The 18,169-nt window shown below is 35.9% G+C and overlaps 1 protein-coding gene across 4 annotated transcripts in view; it reads right to left on the bottom strand.

The window, feature by feature from the left end:
• Positions 1 to 16,241: 16,241 nt before the first annotated feature.
• The window catches only part of LOC139966702 (allatostatin-A receptor-like), a 55,479-nt gene continuing 53,551 nt past the window's right edge, over positions 16,242 to 18,169 (bottom strand). For 2 of the 4 annotated variants that reach the window (XM_071969991.1, XM_071969993.1), the window contains one exon: positions 16,242 to 18,081. In XM_071969991.1, coding sequence (XP_071826092.1) covers positions 16,946 to 18,070 — 1,125 coding nt within the window. In that variant the 5' untranslated portion in view covers positions 18,071 to 18,081 and the 3' untranslated portion in view covers positions 16,242 to 16,945. The remainder of the gene's footprint in view (positions 18,082 to 18,169) is intronic. The other 2 variants (XM_071969992.1, XM_071969994.1) reach the window with 1 other exon arrangement.

Below are 18,169 nucleotides of genomic sequence, written 5' to 3'. Positions count from 1 at the left end.
GTACATTAAGAGCTACTTTTCTGTCAAATTGTATTATTATGAAGGTAGTTTTCACATTTCTTACGACATCAATCCGATCTATAACTTGTACACATTGAAACCTATGTGATATATAGGATGATGAACTATAGTACAGTTTATATAGTGATGAAATCAGTGGCGTAACAAGGACGGTACAAACTCCCGTTACTTGGACCCTATTGGGCCCGGTTTCATGCACCTAAAAATATGACAACCGATCGGTTGATCACAAGTTTTAAAGTCAGAATATTTCCTTTCATTCTCTAGTTTCTTAAATACTGTTCCGTACAATTCTTATAAGTTCTTTCCCGACAACCTGCACCAACAATGGGATTTCAAACAAAACCCTGTCCTCAACAGAGAAAGTATGAGAGTGGCATATATCTGGGGGTCTACAGGTGTCAAATACAAAAGGAAAATACTCGGTAAAGCCCAAGCATTGTTTGGGGGGAGGGGGGTGTTTTTGAAAACGTGGACCGTCTCTTGGAGCCAGGTAACGCCTTAGTGCGCCACTGGATGTACGACGTCTCTATCTTCAAGACTTCGTTTATATTTGTAGGCCGGCCTATTTGTATTCCCATTGCAAATAAGAATTAATATCCCTCGTTTGCTATAACTGAGAGCTTTTGAGTTGAAATAGCATAATTAAATTTTTCAGTAATTATTCAGTAATCAGTAATTAAACAAAAGAGTTGTTGTTATGGGATTGAACAATTAAAACACAATTCATGGTGAAAGAATTGTGCCCAAAGGGGGAAAATTGAAAAGAAATATGTACTTTATCGGCGTGATCTGTGGCTTGGTGGTCAGCGCTTTCTCGAACTACCGGTTTAGTGGCACATTATCCGCTCAAACAGTTTGCAAAGTTTATCTCATTTTCTTGTTCAATTTCGCGAACCACATGTATCATTGCGTTGCATCAATATAGCCGTACTATTCAGAAGTTGAAATTTGTTTACGAAGGATATCCAAGAATTATAGGCTAAATTATGCAACTGGATTTTAAAATAAAAATAGATCATCGAGCGCTATCAGTATAAATACAGCAAAGAGCTTTATATTTACCAAATAGGTTATCATGTTCGAGATATACTTTTTCGCAGTCGGACAGAGGTTTGTTTACGTTTTTAGGCAAACTTCAACCTCCTGCGTAGGCCTCTCTTGAAGGACAATATTTATTGATTTATTGAACAAGTCTGTGGGAAATCAGTTACTCTAGGCCAAATGTTTAACCAATTCTTTTCACTATTCTTACATCAGCTAACTGTTTCAATGGGCGGTATGAGAGGAACTTGGCAAAAGACATAAACATGCATTTTGGGCATCATTCACTATGTATAGCTGGATATATATATATATATATATATATATATATATATATATATATATATATATATATATATGTCACAAGTGACACATAGTGACCCTTTCTAGGAAGCAACGCTCAATTGATAATCAAGAAACCACGCAAACACTCTGCTTTTAATTCTCATGGATTTATTAGCACGAGTTATTTCAATGATTATTGGTAAAAGAAAATATAAAAGAAATGCATATATGAAAATAACTACACCCCCTTGGATACTTATCCAGTGAATCCTACCCCCTTTATGCTAACTGACACTGCTATAGTACGCTTTATGACAGACTTCAGAAGATCACCGCCCACAAGGTAGTCGCTATAGGCGGAGTCAAACCATTCAGCTTTTGGCACGTGTCAAAGGTAGGATACCTGTATCCGGCGTCTTAAAAGTGTGGACCAGACCACATCTATTGGCACGGAAGAATAGCCCCGTGACCCCAGGCAGTTAGTTTTGGAGTCACCAAAAATAAAACCCTGTAGACAAACAGAGGAACAAAACCATTCCTAATATTTGTTTTAAACATACGGTCAATTTCCGGAAGCAAAACTACGATTGATTTATCGCAACTTATAAGGGACATTTTAACTCTCACTACTTACGAGACACATTAACGTAAACATGATACAGCATTTCCTTCGCTTTCTAAAGATAATCTTACAAATTTTTCAGAATAAATTCTTTACGCGACAAATGAAAGATCTGCCCTTGTTCCTCAAACAATTAAGGCTCTTATATATTTAGTTTACTCTTTCCTTTTCTTTACAGGGAGTCCTCTACTTTGTTAAGCCATCTGAAGGTTTTTTAGAGGATTTCCTATCACATTGCATATATACAATGTGATACAACAAATAAATCAATCAATCAAATATAAATTCCATACAATCTCAATAATAAACCAATTATGCGACAAAATGAAACTAACTCTCGTTACATGTATTAGTCTCAGCATTTCTACTAGGTATTCGACCACTTTTAAGAATTTCGTTTCAATTCAAGCACTTTGGATCATACAGTTTACTTACAAATAAATTTACGAAATGATGACACTCTCTCATTTAATGTGGTCCTAGAATATATTAATTTTACATTAATACTTAGAATACTCACAGATTATTGGGGGTCGCCTGCCCGTAATCTGGTTTACTATACAGCAAACTCCGCTTGTCACACTAAACGAATAAAGCACGTGCGTCGAGAATATACGGTATTGTAGCGGCTTGTTCTCAATAACAAGTATACGCAAAATTGTCCTCATTGACAATATTATACTAACTCAATTTAAGACCTCATTGCCTTTTTATGAATATGCTAACTCCCGTTCTCAATAACGGAGAAACTACCTCTCTGCCCGACGTGATATCGTTACCAGATGGAATGCAACTAACTGCCCTGCACTTCCACCAGAAATGTCACTATGTGTCACTTGTGACAATATATTGTAATACTTTCCTCTGTGAGTAGCGCCGGTCAGCCCATTCAGGGTTCTTGGCCTAAGATGTAGTACTGTAATTGGCCATTGGCCAGAGAATGAAGATGAACAACAAATTAAATCTAGAGAGGTGATGGTATTTTTAACAGCGATATATTGAGAAAAACTTCTTACAGTAAGCCTGTTGAGTGTGTTGTACTGGATGTGTTGTACAAAGCTGAGGCTACGTGGCTGTGAAGCCTACCAACAATAATAGTTCTTCCGACAGCAACCAGAGTAGACTGCCCTGACCCTCCCAGGTAATGCATTTTATATAAATCCCTTAACAATACGTGGAAATACCACATGTATATACAAAATGATGAACTTTACCTTACAACTTAGCTTAAGACACAATACACAAATACTGCAGTGCATTCCTACCATCCCCAAACAATTGTGCTCCTTTATATAGATGAATGTGATCACATGAGTATCCCTAAAAAATATCACATGTGTTACATCACAATCCCAGGATGAGCCTGATACCACATGCCGATCCATATAGCAGCAGCCCCAAAAGCCATAATCTGGTTTACTTAAAGCCAGGAGAGATAACCCATATATATTTCCAAGGGGATTTAAACTACCACAATGGTTCCACACTGTCCACACAGAACCCCCATTACTCCACAACTTTACAGTAACAGCGTTACAATATATATATATATATATATATATATATATATATATATATATATATGTATATATGTATATATATATATATATATATATATATATATATATATATATATATATATATATATATATATATATATATATATATATATATTATATTATTATATACTATATATAATGTTGTTGTTCATCATTCATATATTCCAGGTGACAAAGAAAATATTTCATGGCCTTCTTCTTCTTCTTCTCTCTTACATCAATAGCAAGCAGTAAACAAATCGAGGATTGACCCATCTTTTCTATTTTTTATTAAGTCTGGATGAACATGAATTTTTTTTCTTGGTTTTAAGTTGGAACTAGGTGCTCACTCTACAGTTGTACTATAAATATGCACATGTGAAACATAATTGACATCAATTTCTAGGGCATTCTGCACATTAAGTTTGTAATAAAAGAAAACACTTCACTGTTGACAGAGTAAAGTCTACGATCCGACTTTCCGACGTTGCTCTAAGCATTCACATATACATTAACGAGGGGAGAGCTAATTGACGCGTAGTTTTCATGCTTAGCTTTTGTAGACCAGTTCAGATAGAAATACCATGGATTGCTCCTGGATGATAAAACTCACTAAAACCTATATAATCCTATGACCTTACATATGACCTATGACCTAACCTATGTCATATGACCTTACATATGACCTATGACCTAACCTATGTCCTATGACCTTACATATGACCTACGACCTAACCTAACCCAACCTAACCTATAATTTCTCCAAGATAGTAGACGTCATGGCTCCTGCTTGCCCCGAAACATAATCATTGTTATGTTATGTTATGTCATGTTTTTTTATATATATATTTTTATAAAACCTATTTTTTTTTAAAAAGTAATTGCTGTAAAGGAGTTGTCCAGTTCTCTATTTAAATGTCATATTTTCTGAGTAAAGTTCTTAACGAAACTCCGTATGTATTGCATTTCCATAGAATCAAACTGTATGCTCTTGGACATTATTAAAAGGTATAGTTAGAGGTATTACTGTATAGATCCCTTGAGAGACAGCGTCAATGTGTGACGCAACGAAATGGTGGGGGGGGGGGGGGAGATATCCACTCCAAGAAATTTTATATTTCATAAAGAGAGATAAACATCGGATGTTTGCAAGCAAGAGCGTTTCATGTAATATAAACTAACAGAAAATCAAAGCATTGTCCGACTGGTAACACGTTCAGGGATCCATATCTTTTCAAGAAGTGTTTAAAACAGTGTTTTTGTACCCAGAAAGGAATCTGGAAACAGAAAACATATTATTGTAAATTGTAAGTGTTGCGACAGTTCATATGACCTCTACCGTCATGATTACCAGTTTTCACACAAGTCAAAACGCCTCGTTTCCGGTTGTTATGTTTAAAAAAATTAATCTTCCCTCTACCACTTGGAATTGCCAAAATCGTTGCCAAAACAGTTGTGATTAAGAAACAACAGAGCTCGGACTACGAAGTAATTGTTTTCCTTTTCTTTTCTTTTCTCGTTGTTGTTTTTCTGTTACATCATTAACTTACATAAAGGGTGTAGTGGCCTCCGTAATAGATACTTTCCACAACCATGGACTTGGGTTACGTCTAACATTTACGACTTAAGATTGCACCGAGTATCTCACCCAAGACAGGACGTGCGCCTCAGTCTGAACGGTTAGGGATTCGAGAGCGATTGAAAAGAAAGAAGGGATTTTCTATAGCTGTCGCTTGGTGTCAAGTTCCAGAACCAGGTCCCTCGTCTTTATTAATATAACATAGAAGATGTAGAGTGGCTATGTTTCCCAAATGTTTCCTTTTGTCTCCGCCTGCAGTCTATACTGCAGTTGAAAACCTCTCCTGGAGGCTCGCGTATAGTTACGAAAATAACGAGAAAAAAAAATGCAATGACTTAGGAAGAGGGGAGGGTTGCAAGAGACGGCAAGTCCGCTGCTATGGTGAATGTAACATTTGTGAAGGTATCAATGATTACCTTGGAATAGGGGGCCTACATTTCTTCTCTCTCTAAATGGGCAAGAAAGAGAGAGGTGGAGGTAGAGAGAGACACATTGGTTGCACAAAAACAGCCAAAGAGATCCAAAATGTTCATAATACATTAATTGATCAATGTGCAGAATACAGACCGGTAGTGTGCTCAAGTCTAACGTCCAAGGCATAGGGTCCACATATATATAACTGATAAGTGCAGGATGGTGGGCCTGAATTGTGCTGCTCTGGTTGAATTCTTTCGTGGTTACGGATTTAGAAACACTGCCCTCAGAAACTTCTGACGTTGACCATAATCGTGATTGCTATTGTTCGGAGAGTTGAAATTTGATATTCCTTGTGAAGATTGGATTTTTGTGACACAAACCATGGGAAACTGCGGGAAAATAGTGAATTTAAAACTGTATGGGAACAAATAGAAATAAGATGGTATAGATTAATAAAAATGTATAAGTACTAGTCACTAAAATATCCATCGCAAACATTTAACAGTATAAGTTAGTTGAAACAATGGATTTAACGTTTGATGCTCTTGTTGTAGTATAGATTGCTTTGCCGCAGTTAAGAACCATGTACCGAACGACTGATCCGCTCTCAACCCCAGTCCCATTGCATCGGGACTGTGACTGTGTGATCATCGTCGGGTGTGCATCACCATTCCCCTCGAAAGGGAACAGATACTTTTTTTAAGAAAAAGTCGCCCACGAAAAGGGAACAGATACTTCACATGATCTTAGCCAATTCGTCATGCCGAGAACGACGAAAGGCCAAGTTAGGGTATACCCATAGGCCTATTTATAGCATAAAACGACTATAGATACGCTGTGAAGACAACAAACCCAACTCGCTTTTTCAGTCAACATTTGAAGAAAAAAGGTAGGTTACATTGAATAAACACCTATATAAGACATGGTAAGGAATTACTAAGCCTGCTGGCTTCTGATTGAGTTAGTTGTGGTGAATATTTTACCAAAGTACTTCCCACGGCTTGTGTTAGCTCTTCTCGAGTAATGTTCAAGAATACTATACAAAAGTTAAATCACATTTAATCCTCTTGAGTTTTACGTCATTATTAGTTAGGTTAGTACTTTTCAAAACCGCAACCTCAACAAAACGATGATGATACCCGGAAACATGCAAAGACGATCACCTCAGCACGTCTATTTTAGGCAATTCCCCGGCTAACGGTAAAGACAATCTTGCGGGGCAGTGTTCTATGATAGCGCCACCAGTCGTTCTGGTAAAATGTGTAAGCTACTACTACATGGGACTATTTTATCTCGATATTATCACACTGCGTGGAAGATTCCTGGCACACGGGATGTCTAACTCGTGGTTATGATAATATGTTCAATGACAAAACATATGGCAAGATAATTTAGTTTCATTAGGCTTTCCTTATTTCCTCTTTGGAATTGGTATACTCATTTTATAAGCAAAAATGTTAGTGTATGGAAACTAAATTGATGTTTGTATTGTAACAATGTTTATGTTTTTTTTTAGTTATTATTGCAAGATTATAAGTTGGCTTAACTGTATTGAATCTTCTAAATGTGCTTTCATAAAGATTCCGAAACTTGTCTTATACTAATTGTGAAATAAAAGTATAAACGCGACAGGACTCGACGAATTTCCGGATTATCAAACTTTAAATTAGTTGACAGAGGCATTTGCCTAGGCTACCAAGGACATAGGACCCTGATGTCATTGGTCCTCTGCGATCATGTAAACGCACGACATACCACTATTTATGTCTGGGTATGCCTGCAAAACATTTAAATAAAACGGGGAGAGGATTAAGGGCGTACAAGCAATTGGTGTCTTAGGTCTTCGGCCGGTTTCCATATTTGGCATGGACTCGATTCCTTAAAAATGCAGACTTATCACCATATTTGGTTGTATAGCATTTCTGAAGGTTACGGTAATGCCTTGAAACTAAATTGCATCATCATAGAACCTGATCAAAGATGAGTAAATGAGAGTGCATTGGATACGCCTGGGGAAAAAACGGTAAAACGTACTGTTGAAAATACAATCAATAGCAAGTTAACAATAACAGAAGCTTCAATCGTGGTAAGGGCATTCCTACGTTGTCTACGTACTATTGAGAAAAGAGGCTGTACATTTTTTTCCTCAGTCGGAAATCTGTTTTTAGAATTGTGGTTCAAGATAAATGTCATTATCTCTTCTTTAACGCCTACAGACATATTACCGATGCCATTTTGATATGCGCCAATAACTAATCCACTGTCATTCGAAGTGTGTCTACAAGGACACCCTTCCGCGAGTCTGTAGTGAGAAACAGTAGTTATCATACGTACAAATACATTTGAAGTTTTGAATTCATACTTGTAAACTCTATGTGTTACGAATAAGCAGAGATTTGTGTTAACTATAGAGAGAGACGGGAAACCATGCTACCATACTTAATTATGTCACAGCAGATACTTCCTACATGGAACGTCAGGTGTTTGAAAGATATGGCTAATATAATTATTGCAAATAATCTTGCATGACACATTATGTAGAGACATTAAAAGAACACATGCTGTAGATATTGTGGTATTGGTATTCTGTTCTTGTGGTATTACATAGGGAGTATCCAGCTTAGCTCACACAAGTGCTTTAGGTGTCACTGTCCGATGTCAAAACTAGTCTGGAAGAGTTTATGGTATACACGTATAGAATGAGTGAACGAAGAGTCAATAATCGTGTACGTGGTGTCCTCGATTAGGCAAAGTACAGATCAATGAAAAGTAAAGAGGAATATTTTGGCTGATCTGAGATACAACTATTTCAAAAATTCTTTCTACTGTACTTGACATTTAGATCTACTATACTGTGTCCACAAAAGTGTTCCAAGTGGAAACTTAGCACTAATATTGGAACACTGCTTGTTAAAACCATTTCTTTTTAAACGTGATTGGGCATGCGAAAGCTTAGTGTATAGTTGAATGTTGCAAAGTGATGGAAACAAATCCTTGATTTGAACGTACTTGATCTTTGATGATATTTGAGGAATGAAAGCGTGTGTCAAAGATACATTACCGGATATTTGTAAGAATCAGCTTACGGGGTGATTAGTCATCCAGATTGCAATTGTCAAATTTTCTTGCAGTTGATATCTGTTTTTCTGACTTTGTTTTCATGGAAATGAGAAATACTATGCCTTTCATCTTTATAAAAGCTTGACAGGAAAGTAAATGGAACTTTCATCTGGATTTAGAGTGATAGTAAAATGTAATGGTTACTTTGTCACGATACACACGCAACAACAACAACGGATATCTGAACAGAACATATGTCGATGTAATTGAACAATCTTTTCAAGGTTATAAAACATGGGGAGAACTACAGTTAAGCAACTCTAAGATATACTGCAAGTAGACAATTATAAGAATCATTTGTCGAACTTGGGCTTGTTATATATATTTATATTTATATTTATATAAATATATCTATATTTATATTTATATATATATATATATATATATATAGATATATATATATAGTTATATAAAGTTATATATATGTATGTATATATAAATATATAATATATGTATGAATATCACATGGCGAGCTCGCCCTCCCTATAGTGCACTCTCTAAGTGCACTTAAAGTTATTTATGATAATTACTACTTGTTGACCCAGCTGTCTACTGGTTATGCGATGCATTGTATTCAAGTAGAAACACAATGAGAGTGCAACATACGTATAAACACCTATACCGTGAAGGCCGGGGAATCGACTATGGTAAACCATCTGCGTGTACATTTTCGTCTTTATTTACATAAATGTATGACTAAATCGAACTATTGTATGCATTCAGTACAAACCTCATGAATATTCATTTTAATTAGAAAAGTATTTAACACATAAAGCCGGCGAAATTTCGTTTGTGCTGTTACTCCTTTTGTAAAGAAAACGTCGCATTCACTCAAAAACGCGTGAACAACAACTCACTTAACCTTATCAAGAGAAAGGCCTACTATTTTAAGTTAACTCTTACCTTGTGAAATAAATGCACCGCGATAATGCTATAATGGAAGGCCAAGAAGAGGAGAAAATGTGAAAAAAAAAAGAATTAAGAAGAGTGAAAGTAAAATTATTCCATGCAGTCTATAAGTGATCATTGGACGGAGCTTTTGTCACTTCAATTAATAGTACAGTGTTCTATAAGGCATACTAATACGTTATCATATCCATCGTTTGTAAGTCATTAGCGAAGTTGAGAAACAATCCAATCATCATAAACTTTCGGCTTTCGCCATGATGCGTTTTGTTTTTACGAAGAAAGACAACATAGATTTTAACAGTGAAGAGTTAAACATGACATTAGTATTGATTGTCCACTAGTCTTCTAGATATTCAAATGTGGTCACCTTTGGTCAAAATTCATGAACTGTTTTAATTGCAACCTTCGAAGAAATTTTCCTCACTTAGACATGCAGTCATCTTCTGTGCCCCTTACAAATGTCTGAGAACATTTTGGAGAGTACAGACCTCCAGGAAAGTACTTATTGAAAACGTCTAGCAATTTTAGCGTGCTATAATTTGGGGCCTGTACTGACTACCTTTAAAGAGCACTCTCTCTCTCTCTCTATATATCTCTCTCACTACGTTCTTGCTCACTAGAACCGTAGAGCTTCCCATATATAGAAACATGTGCTTAGGTTAGCCCATATATAGTTATATGACAATGAAGTAACTACTGATCGCAGCGTCTATACCATGATGCGTCCTTAATGTGTAAACAGGTCGTTAGTGCTCCCGGCAAACAATCGATAGGATGATGCATTGCAAAGTTCGCGTTTTGCGTTTTGGAGATCTCGTTATCGTTCCAGCCTACAATATTTAATTTACACTTATTTTTGAATAGAACAATGTTAGCAAACATGCAAGTGTGCCCTCTTTTTTAGACTAGTTAATGGTCCTATGGACGGGTTCTGAGACAGCGGTCATTTCGGCCACGAGGTCGGAAGGGGTCCTGTATTTTGCTACCTTTAAAGTAGGCTGAATGTAATCCTTGCGTGGAGCTCCAAAAATTAAAATAAAATCCACTATGCCATCTCGGCGTCAAAATGTATTGCATTGGACTACATCTGGATTTGAGTTTTAAGTGGACCTCGGTGCAGAACTTTTCATAGGGTTATTCATTGGTTTCGTACTAGTATCATTAGAGATTTAGCGGACTTATCATGAGGCACGTGCAATGTGCCTTACTTTCACTGTAGGTTATATATGTACTACGCTTCATATGGCAAACAAAAATATAAAAAAATAAATTAAGCTTCTCTGGATTGCTATATCGAATTGTGTAATACTAAATTGAGTTATTTGACAGGAGATTTCAAAATTATGGGTTGAGCGGGATTGGGGAGGGGAAAGGGCCTGATGGCGGATTGCGGGAGGGGAGGGGAGTGGGGGGGGTGGTGGAATCACGGATAATCTATTTTGGAATAAAATACTCTGCAGTTGAATAAATATAGTTCCCATTTCTGATAAGCATGACAGCTTCCTCGTGAGTCATTATTTCTGCTATTGGTTATATAACAGAGTCAAGAGTAAAGATGTAAACTAAGAAGCATTCAATGTTTATATATTTTATTTCTTTACAGATGCTGACAGCGTTGTACGAGTGCCGGATGCCAATTTCTTTGAAGAAAACCAAGAACCAAAATGGAAAAAATTGGAAAAATAAGATGGTAGTACATCAGAGTTAAAACAGCGTATAATGGTTTGTGTTCACTTTTATCTTACAGTATTTTACAGCTATAAGCTCGATAGTTCTACAAAAGCGAAAAAAGAGAGAAGAAAAACAAGAACAAACAAACACAAAACAAGAAAGCTAAAACAAAAAACGATGGACATGATGATTCATAGTACCAGATGAAAAGATCGAAATAAGTTTTGTAAAGAACATTTCTGCCAGCTTAAATATCTATATATAATTTCTATTATAGTAATATATAGTTCCAAGTTTTAAAATCACTGCCTGCAAGTCATTGATGATAGTTTATAAATAGCTGATGATCAATTCTAATCATGGATTAACAATCTCATGATTACAGTGTGGACAATGTGCCTTTAACACAGATAACCAAATACAACGTATACATTTCAACATGTTTTGGTTTGGTGCAATGCAATTAAGATTATACAGGCCACCGTCACTTGACGTAACATGTACTATAATAAAAAATAAAAAAAAAACAATTGGGAAAGCAAAGGGAAGCTAATATATGCGCTTCCCCAATAGCGAATATATGCACTTCCTTAAAAGATACATGGAGTTAAACGAGAAAAGTGCATGATTTAAGCCTCGTGGAAATTTTTTAAGTTTTATGTTGTTTTTTTAACCCAGTGACCAAGAAGACTTATACTTGTCTCGATGCCTTTGTTTCTTCTTTTATTCAGTAAAAATGTTTAAAAATACTTATAATTCTGCGTGCAGGAATACATAATAAAAAAATGAAATGCACTTAACGAACGAATAAACCATAACCACACAAAGAGACAGAAATAGATATTTTTTCACCAGGTTTCAATGACTTGAAAGAGTTCCTTTCAGATAATCAAATTCTTTTTAGGTTACTGCTGAGCCACAACACTTGATCTATTTATCAAGTTTTTCTGACTCTCACTTTACTCGGGGGGGGGGGGCTAAAACAATCGTCACCACATATTGGATAGTTACTTAACAAAGATCACAATTGGGACAAGGAGAAAGTCAGAAACTTTTTGCAGTCGTACTAATCAGACAAATTCAAAAGTAAAAAACGACGAGTACCATGCATATTTGTGGTAGTTTTGCATGCCTATAGAGCAGAATATTTCAGTTGAATTAAATCATTTTTTTTTTTTTTTTAATTCGGAGAGCTATAAATGAGGTACTGCGAGGGGTGAATGGATTTATACAGATCACTAAACTACTCGTTTCTCAACAGATTCGTGGTCCCCAGTTTTGGGTGGGGTGCTATACATCGGCATATATTTCTCATCCAAAAAGAAAGGGCGAAAACGAAGCCTCGCCCAGTAAAATAAAAAATAGTAGGCCTATATATATATTACCCTTGACCGAGTAAGTTTTCATTCATTGTCCTGCTAACAAGTGACTCTGAAAGTCAGTTTGTTATGTATTCATTGTATTACTAAAGTAAACAAACTATATGTTTACTTGCCGGGAGATGATACCTTGCTAAACACGATGCAGCTGTTGAATGTTTCATCGAAGTTTTCTGTATGATCGTAGCGTATTAGCCAACGGAGCACACTGTCATACTATTTTTCGATTTTTTTTCGATAACTAAATTCCTTTCAATGTTGTTGTAACCGGAGCCATCGATATGTTTTCTCCGTAATGTTTGTGTGAGGCTAAAACAGCCAGAAATTCAAAACAGATGTAATCATAAACCGTGTGATTAAACATCAGATAAACTTGTTTAAATATTTTCATAACTATATTTGAATATCAATTCTATGCAACTGTATACAGTGCGTGTGCATGTGCTGACAATCTGTTGTGGATTACATAGAAGGCAGCACATGGAGTGAGGATTTCATGCATTGATTATACGGTTTATGTTTCTACAACGGGAATATTGAAACATGCTGTTGGTTTATACACATGCACTTAGAAACTGTACTTACTGTGATGTGACTGGTATAGCATATGCCGATTCTATAGGTCATTGTCTCAATGTTAATATACAACATGAAACATACAACATTTTGAACACATCGTGTAATGGAGAATGTCAATATAATAATAATGATATATTCAGTATTTTGAACTATAGGATAAACTGAGAACGCTGTGAGACTGATTATGATACTTATTTATGAAGTTTTTACTGCCCTGAGCACAACGTACCGAGATTATCAATATTCGCTTCACTTGACACGTTCAATATTTTGAAGACAGACTGACGGAGAAATGCAGATTATCCTCAGTATGAGACATTTAATATTTTAAGCTATACGATATTAGTGAGCATGCCAGTGTGACAAATACGTGACGTTCAGTATTTTTTAATTTTTTTGTTTGGAGCGCAAGACACTTCAGATCTGTGGTTGGCAACTCAACGAATACTTACATAATCGATCGACGTGATGTTCGTCTAAACATTTGATTGTCCTTTTTAACAATGCAGTAATGAGATGCATGAATAACCCTTAAGGGTATATTCCGATAACAGGGCGAATTAAATCTTCTCTTAAAGGGACAACTATCATGATGCCATACTGTAAGTTAAGAACCCCCCCCCCCCTTCCCCAATGTCAATATATTGGACGTGGCTCAAGATGTGGTTGATTGACTGTCACTTATTTTGATTGGCTAAACCCTTCATTGCTTCAGGAGGTATATAGTCTATACTAAAGCTTTACTTTCTGTTATAATCTTCTTGTCGATACTTGTTTAAGCTTGAAATATGATACCATTATATTCGACTGTAAAAGACTGGCTAGTCAAAGTATTCTTCGCGAAAATCTGTCTCAAACTGCATGTCTCTGCCTGTTGATAGACTATATGTTACGTACAGTATGGCATGTAGTTCTCACTTCATGAGGCACCCGATACTCATGGCTAGTACAGTCACAACTGTTCATGTCCTGTAACACATGTTACGAACACAAAGTAGTATTAACTAATACACGGTTGTGGGACATGAACAGTTTAGTTGCTGTACCAAACATTTTGGGCGAGTTCATTAACACGCGATTCTAAAATGAAGTCGTATCTAGTCGTTTTATGATAATAGTAGGCCTATGGATATACCCGAACATGGCCTTTCTTCGTTCTCGGCATGAAGAATTGGCGTAATTTAAAGAGAGGTGTGAACTGAAATCAAGCGGTACCGTACCTCCTTTACTTCAAACACATAGTACTGTAACTAATGGTGCCACCTGTAACACATGTTTACTACATTTCATGTCCCACAACCGTACATCAGTAATTACTATGTGTTCGTAACACGGTATCATTTGTTACAGGTGGCACCAGCAGTTACTGTACTAGCTAGGAGTATCGGCTGCATGAGGAAATTGATGGTGATAACGATGATGATAATGGCGACAATGACAATGGCAATGACGCTGATGATGATAAAGATTATGACGATGACGACGATGATTAACACAATAGCAAAACCAAAACAGAACAAGACACACTTTATAATTTGCGGAGATAATTTAACATGAATGTTCCTCTTTACGTAAAATACTTCAGTGCTGATTTACACAATGTGATAACCGTATAATGTAATAACAATGGTATAGTGAAGACACCACTACACAGTATTACGAAGAACATTCACATGGAGAAGGAACTTGCGATACTATTTGCGATATTAAATAGTGCGATATTAAATAGTGTGTTCAAATAGGAACTGGGCGATATGATTTAATTGCATACTTAAAGTACACTTCACTATGAAACTTTATAAATACAAATTGTCCTAGACTTGACAGCAAAACTAAGTCAATAAAAATTAGAAACAAAAAATGTAAAATATCCGAGACGTGCATTCCATTGATTTTCAAATTAAAAACTAGATGGCGCTACTAAACTGAATGGACCCACTCCAGCCGAACGGTAGCAATGAAAGAAAAGGCATGCTGTGGCAACAAGAATATATATATATATATATATATATATATATATATATATATATATATATATATATTTATACGTTATACAATTAAATGACATATTATATACAGGTATAACCTTTCGGTGACAAAGTCGAATTAAAATCATTTTTAATTATTTTTAAGTCATCGGAAATTTCTATCTAATCGATGCTTCGAACGAATTATTTATAATGAAGAGGATGAATTTCGAAGGAACAATCATAGGAATGGATTGTCTAGATTAATCTTCGGAAAATATTGGTTGGATAGACATTCGTTGTAGATCACAATTGTTGTTCACTGGATTCAAATTAAGTTTACTTTGCATTTTCACATAACATGATAACAGACGAATACTATAGAGGCAGTCATTGTCTTATAGGAGACACAAAACCAATCATCATCAAATGGTCTATGTGATAGAATTAACTGTCATGAACGACTTAAGCAAGCAGCTAAGAAACCTATTATTCCATTTGGGATATATCACAAATTTAACTATACCGTTATTCCTTCAGACTTTAGGCGAAAGAGTTAACGAGATCACATCTAAAGATTTCTAAATATGACATCGTCAATCCGCCTGTGTTTCAACATCTTATGTTTTTTCTTTGGTATATTACAATTATATTTATATTCTGCAAGTGGAGATGATTTTTTTTTGCAAATGTTGAATCTAAAAACATTATTGAGCCTCCATATCATGGGAATGTTAAAGATTCCAGATCCTACTACAGTAGTACTGTTTGATGTCACAACACGATAACCCTAAGACACCACAAGACACCCCAGGACACCATTTTTACATTAGGATATCTGCCAAACGGCTCAAGGGAGTTTATTTGTTTTTTAGGGGGAGATGTTCATTCATAAACATCTTTGTATCATAAGATGATGGCTGGGTTTGTGTCTTTCTTTAAAGATAGATTTGCTTTTGTTTAATTTGTTAAATTTGTCTTTATAAAAATGATTTGTTACGACTCTTTTGTGTATCTTTATCTGTAAGGTATAAAAAAAAAAATCGAGATTAATTTTTTTTTAAAGAAATAGAAAATAAAATTAAAAAAAACATAAAAATGTATTTCGGTAAAATGTTTCTTTGTTTTTTTTAAATACAAAAATGACACTGATATATACGGTTCTCCAATGGGAGTGACGTAGGTCCGCGTTCTAATCACCAGCCGTTTTTCTGACTTTTTTTTATCTTGGAGGATAAAGAAAGCCAAGAACAATCATCACTTCTAACCTTCATTTAACTAAAGAACATTATACGATCAAGCTTCACAATCATTTTTTGTTTGTTTTCTCGTTTTGAGCGTTCATGACATAAATACTATGAGTACAATTAATGCACCCAGAAGAAGAAGAAACAAAATGATATTACTTAATATAACGTAACAATAGATTACAAGTATAATGATATCGAAGGTATAACACAACTTTCAAAGCTTGAGCAATATAATTATGTTTATAAAATGATTTTTTTTTGAAATATATTTTGCAACTCTCGTCTAATTCATAAACCAGTCATTTGGAATTTATAGAGGTTGCGCTTTATATATATATCTATATACCATATTTAGATTTCATGAATATACATTAGATATAGCCCCATCAAATATAGTCCTGTCTGCGGGATCTTTGTCCAAGTTCTTTGCATCAAAAAGTACGAGCTTTCCCCCAAAAGAGCTATCTCAATGCATATTCATTATGCCTTTCGTCAGGTCCCATAGGATTGGTGACGTCAGACGCACATCCATTATTTATGAATAAACATGATTAATAAAGCTCTCTACCTGCCGTTAACAGTGGTCTTGTCTGTATAAATTCTCGTATTCCTGGATTTGCTCGACATTTCCACGTTCACCGGTGTGTAACCAGCGAAACAGAAAAAGAATGTCTCCCTAAAGGCAAAGCGGTATCTATCGCTCATAATATTATATATGATAGGGTTAATTGCACTGTTTGTATAGGTCATTATCCTACCGATGTTTACAATAGCCCAAATGTACGTAGGCGGTATTGTCAGGCCCAAAATGTCACATAAATTCAAGATCCGAAACGGAGTTATGCAAATGACATAAACAGTGATGGTAACTATGAGCATCCGTACGACTTGTTTCTTCATTTTGGTCGACGATGTACTTCTGATGTTGTTGCTGTTAAGTTTTTGAAGTTGCAGCACTATCAGAGTGTAAAGGACCATCGTTATCGGTATCACCATCAGGAGCATGATTTGATCCAAAGCTAAAGATTTTCTGAAACGATTGCAGGACTGTTCGTGCTTATCGATGCAGTAGGTACATATCGTTCTGGTGGTAGAGTACTGCTCAAATTCTTCACCTTCTGGCCAACGGAGTCTCTCCTGTTTGTTGTCGATAAAAAATAAATCTGGAATCTTGTAAAGGAGAGCGAACATCCAGAAGAAGGAGCAAAGCATTAACGCTCTCGGACGAGTACTCAGCTGTTTGAATTTGTGAGGCCAACATATCGCGATGTACCGTTCAACGGTTACCAATATGACGGTGTAACAGGAGACTATTATGCTCACGTCTTGGATGTAGGGAAACGTCTTGCAGAATGCCCGAGAGGTATACGAATAATCGTTGACGATCTTACTGGAAACGTAGAGCACCCAACGATCGGTCACGGCTAAGAGGAGGAAAATCATGTCCGCAATGGCAAGGTTTGTAAGGTAATGGTTAGTGACAGTTCTCATACCTTTGATTCGGAAAAAGACTATAATAACCGCGATATTTCCCAAAACACCGATTGTAAAGATGATGGGCATGAACACTGTGATGAGAATCTTGTCCACACCCGAATAGAGGAACATCTGGTAGTTTTCTTTCGTTATGTTGACGATGCCGAGTTCAGGTGGCGGGGGTTGCTCCAAGGTGTAATTGGCGCTCTCCATGTTGCACTCTACTAAACAAACAATAGAAGAATAGAAGATAACAATAACAGATAACATGATATGAAAAAAAGAGAACAACAATAAAATAATAATATTGAA

Source organism: Apostichopus japonicus, chromosome 4 (genome assembly GCF_037975245.1).
Source record: "Apostichopus japonicus isolate 1M-3 chromosome 4, ASM3797524v1, whole genome shotgun sequence".
Lineage (NCBI taxonomy): Eukaryota > Metazoa > Echinodermata > Holothuroidea > Aspidochirotida > Stichopodidae > Apostichopus > Apostichopus japonicus.
This window is presented reverse-complemented; position numbering and strand designations above follow the sequence as displayed.